The following is a 3,176-nucleotide window of genomic DNA, read 5'->3' as shown; positions in this document are numbered from 1 at the left end:
CCAATAAAAATCATTGAGTCATTAGATCTGGGAAACGTGAGGGACATTTTGTTCATCAGGATGAATTATTAACAACAGGTGTGGGGCCCCACCTTTCCAGCTGACATGAACAAGGAAGCAGCTCCCAAGTAAAGAAAAAAACCTGTCCACTTGCTTTTTGTTTGGGAAGGCTTTGACTGGCAAATTGAGATGAAGGTACCAGAGCTGTACCGGGGCAGAGAAGATTGCAGTACTCAACTTCGGGAGGTGCAAAAATGATGCAGGCTTGTTTTAAAGGACTGGCCCTTTTTGCTTTTTTCAGTGTGGCATGTTTTGTTCTGCTTCTATTCTATGACAAAGAAGACACTTCTGAGATTTTTTCACAGCCATATCATATTGCAGATGGAAACAAAAGCATTTCCCAGTTGATTAAAGACCTCGTTCAAATGAAAGTCCAAGTCTTAATTGCCAGTCACGAAAGGACTCCGAAGCCAACCACTGAGAGCAAGACTTTGGGGCGCTGCCCAGACACCCCTCCAAAACTTGTGGGTCCACTTTATGTGGAGTTTGATGCTCAACAGACTTTGGACAAGACGAGAAAGTTAATCGGTCCTCAGCTACGGGAAGGAGGACGGTATAAGCCACCAGACTGCATTGCCCAACAAAAGGTAGGTGAAAGAAAGGAGGGACAAATAAATATGTGAACGCAATCATTTTTCTTCTTTTTTTGTAAAGTATACTATTTGGATAATGTAAGAAAATAATTATAACTAAATCAATAATGACTTACAAGACAATTATACGTTAGGATGCTTTATTGAAATGTTTACTTTGCCACGAAATATTTTTTGTAAAATACAAAGAAATTTATGGATATACAACAAGTGAAGCTCTAGAATACAGAAATGTGTGAACAGTACTGTGTAGCATTGCAGCAGTGTGATAATGGATATAAATACATTGTAAAATTATATTATATTATATATATATATATATATATATATATATATATATATATATATATATATATATATATACTGACAGTCTTCACCATGGTATCCCATTTAGTCCTGCAATAACAGCTACACAAATCTTGCAGCTGTGTTTGAACATTGCTGTATGTGTTTTACTTGAAACATGGAGAAGAAAATAATCTGAATGAGATCTACGGTCAAAACACAGAGGCTAATTACAGGGAGGTACCATATGAACTTTTCTTTTTTTTTAAAATTCACTGCTATGAAACATACTCGTATTATGAAGGTTTTAAGGATTGTACACACAAAGAAAAACTCCAACATTTGAATGATTAGACACATTTATGTTAAAGCCAACTAACTTATTCAATTTGTTTAGGTGGCGATCATCATCGCATTTCGCAACCGGCACCAGCATCTTATTCATTGGCTGCATTACCTCCATCCTATACTGATACGGCAGCAGTTGGACTACACGGTGTATATCATCAACCAGGATGGAGAAGGCGTGTTCAACCGGGCTAAACTAATGAATGTAGGCTACGTGGAAGCAATGAAGGAATATGACTATGACTGTTTTGTCTTCTCTGACATAGATTTGGTTCCTATGGATGACCGTAACCTTTATAGATGTTTTGACAATCCTCGACACTTGGCTGTGGCTATGGACAAATTTAACTTCCACTTACCCTACAGCACTTTCTTTGGTGGGGTTTCCTCATTGTCTAAGAGCCAATACTTAAAGATTAACGGCTTCCCGAACACGTTCTGGGGCTGGGGTGGTGAGGACGACGATATCTATAATCGAATTATCTTCCGTGGCATGTCCATTTCTCGACCTAACTTGGGGATGGGAAAGTACAGGATGATCAAACATAAAAGAGACTTGCACAATGAGGCTAATCCAAAGAACAATGGTAAACTGAGGCAAACCAAACAAACCATGGATACAGATGGAATTAATTCTCTCACATACACAGTCAAGGAGATAAAGAAGGATATACTGTACACTTATATCAACGTGGATATTGAGGCGCCGCTAAATTGAAGGAGGATGGAACCTGTTGCTCTAGGAGTGTTGTTACCATTTATTTGTTCGTTGGTGTTTCAATAGTGATCCTGACTGATTGCATGTTCCTGAAGCCCTAAGGCTGCTGTTTGTCTTAGTGTGTGTGTGTGTGTGTGTGTGTGTGTGTGTGTGTGTTTAAGTGAATTAAATTGGACACATCAATGTTATTTGCATGTATTACAAGGGAAATTATGATAAAAAGGGGTTTTATATTTGGTTGTGTCATTTAGGCAAAGACTTGAATTCATTTGTATTGAGACAATGATCTTTATTGTACACTTCTACCTTTTTTGTTCTTGATAGGTTTACATCATTTCAGATATGTATAGGCTTTTGCAATGAAGTAGTGTTCTGCAAAACTGAAGTTATGAATGTACCTTTTGTTTTGTGTACTGTAAAAATGTTTTATAAAATGCCTGAAGCTATTTAGAAGAAGTCAATAAAATGTAGGGCCAAGATGGCCCAGCACTTAGCTTGCCTGTGAACATTAAAATAAATTCAACTCATAATAATACTATGCCTCATCTATAAGCACCTTACAAGTCATCAAAGGATATTTAACAATGTATGCAGTCAAAAATAACAAAAGATGACAGTGGAAAGAACATGTAAGATTAATAAACTATGATGAGCGTTCTGAATGTTGAATGCTTGCTCAGTGAAACTGTGCTTGCAAGCTGGACCATCACTAACAAACACTTTATTTTTTACTTTACTGGGGTGTATTTGAAGTTCATGGGAGGCTTCTGTTATAGTTGTCTTGGCTCATATCAGGTAACTTGTATTAGTAACGCTTGATGGAACCAAAGTGAAAGCAGGAAAAGTATCCACTGTCACATAAGAAGTACATTTCAGAAATAAAATTCATTGTTGTTTTTCCAATTCCTATATTTTCTAAAATAACTAAGACTGTCTTGTTAATGCAGTTTAGTTTTCTGTGTTGCTTGAACTCTAGAAATCGCAGACAAAATACACACACAAACACAAGCATACTGTACATATGGAGGTTACAGACCTTTCTGCCTAATCTCCAAGGAAATTGTTGCTCTTGTAAATGACAACCCACTATAAAAAGGGGAACCAACTCATGTTAATGTGTAGCTCAGGAAGTTAAAGTGATGGTTATCTGGTAATTCAATCCAAGTCTTCAA

General features: G+C 37.1%; 1 protein-coding gene across 1 annotated transcript; it reads left to right on the top strand.

Annotated features, from left to right (window-relative positions):
• The first annotated feature begins 246 nt into the window (after positions 1 to 246).
• LOC137788870 (beta-1,4-galactosyltransferase 1-like) lies at positions 247 to 2,590 on the top strand. Its single transcript, XM_068582020.1, has 2 exons — positions 247 to 647; positions 1,336 to 2,590. Exons 1-2 carry the CDS (start codon positions 255 to 257, stop codon positions 2,002 to 2,004), a joined length of 1,062 nt encoding a protein of 353 aa, XP_068438121.1. The 5' UTR covers positions 247 to 254; the 3' UTR covers positions 2,005 to 2,590.
• The last annotated feature ends 586 nt before the right edge of the window (positions 2,591 to 3,176 follow it).

The sequence above is a fragment of the Clinocottus analis genome, unplaced genomic scaffold (assembly GCF_023055335.1).
Source record: "Clinocottus analis isolate CAN_PGR_092001 unplaced genomic scaffold, fCliAna1.0.p SCAF_18, whole genome shotgun sequence".
NCBI classification, from domain to species: domain Eukaryota; kingdom Metazoa; phylum Chordata; class Actinopteri; order Perciformes; family Cottidae; genus Clinocottus; species Clinocottus analis.
This window is presented reverse-complemented; position numbering and strand designations above follow the sequence as displayed.

Bases quoted from the DNA above. Each gene is read 5' to 3' on its own strand.
- LOC137788870 (XM_068582020.1), top strand. From the start codon at position 255: ATGATGCAGGCTTGTTTTAAAGGACTGGCCCTTTTTGCTTTTTTCAGT. The intron at 648-1,335 runs GTAGGTGAAAGA...CAATTTGTTTAG, and splicing joins ACTGCATTGCCCAACAAAAG to GTGGCGATCATCATCGCATT.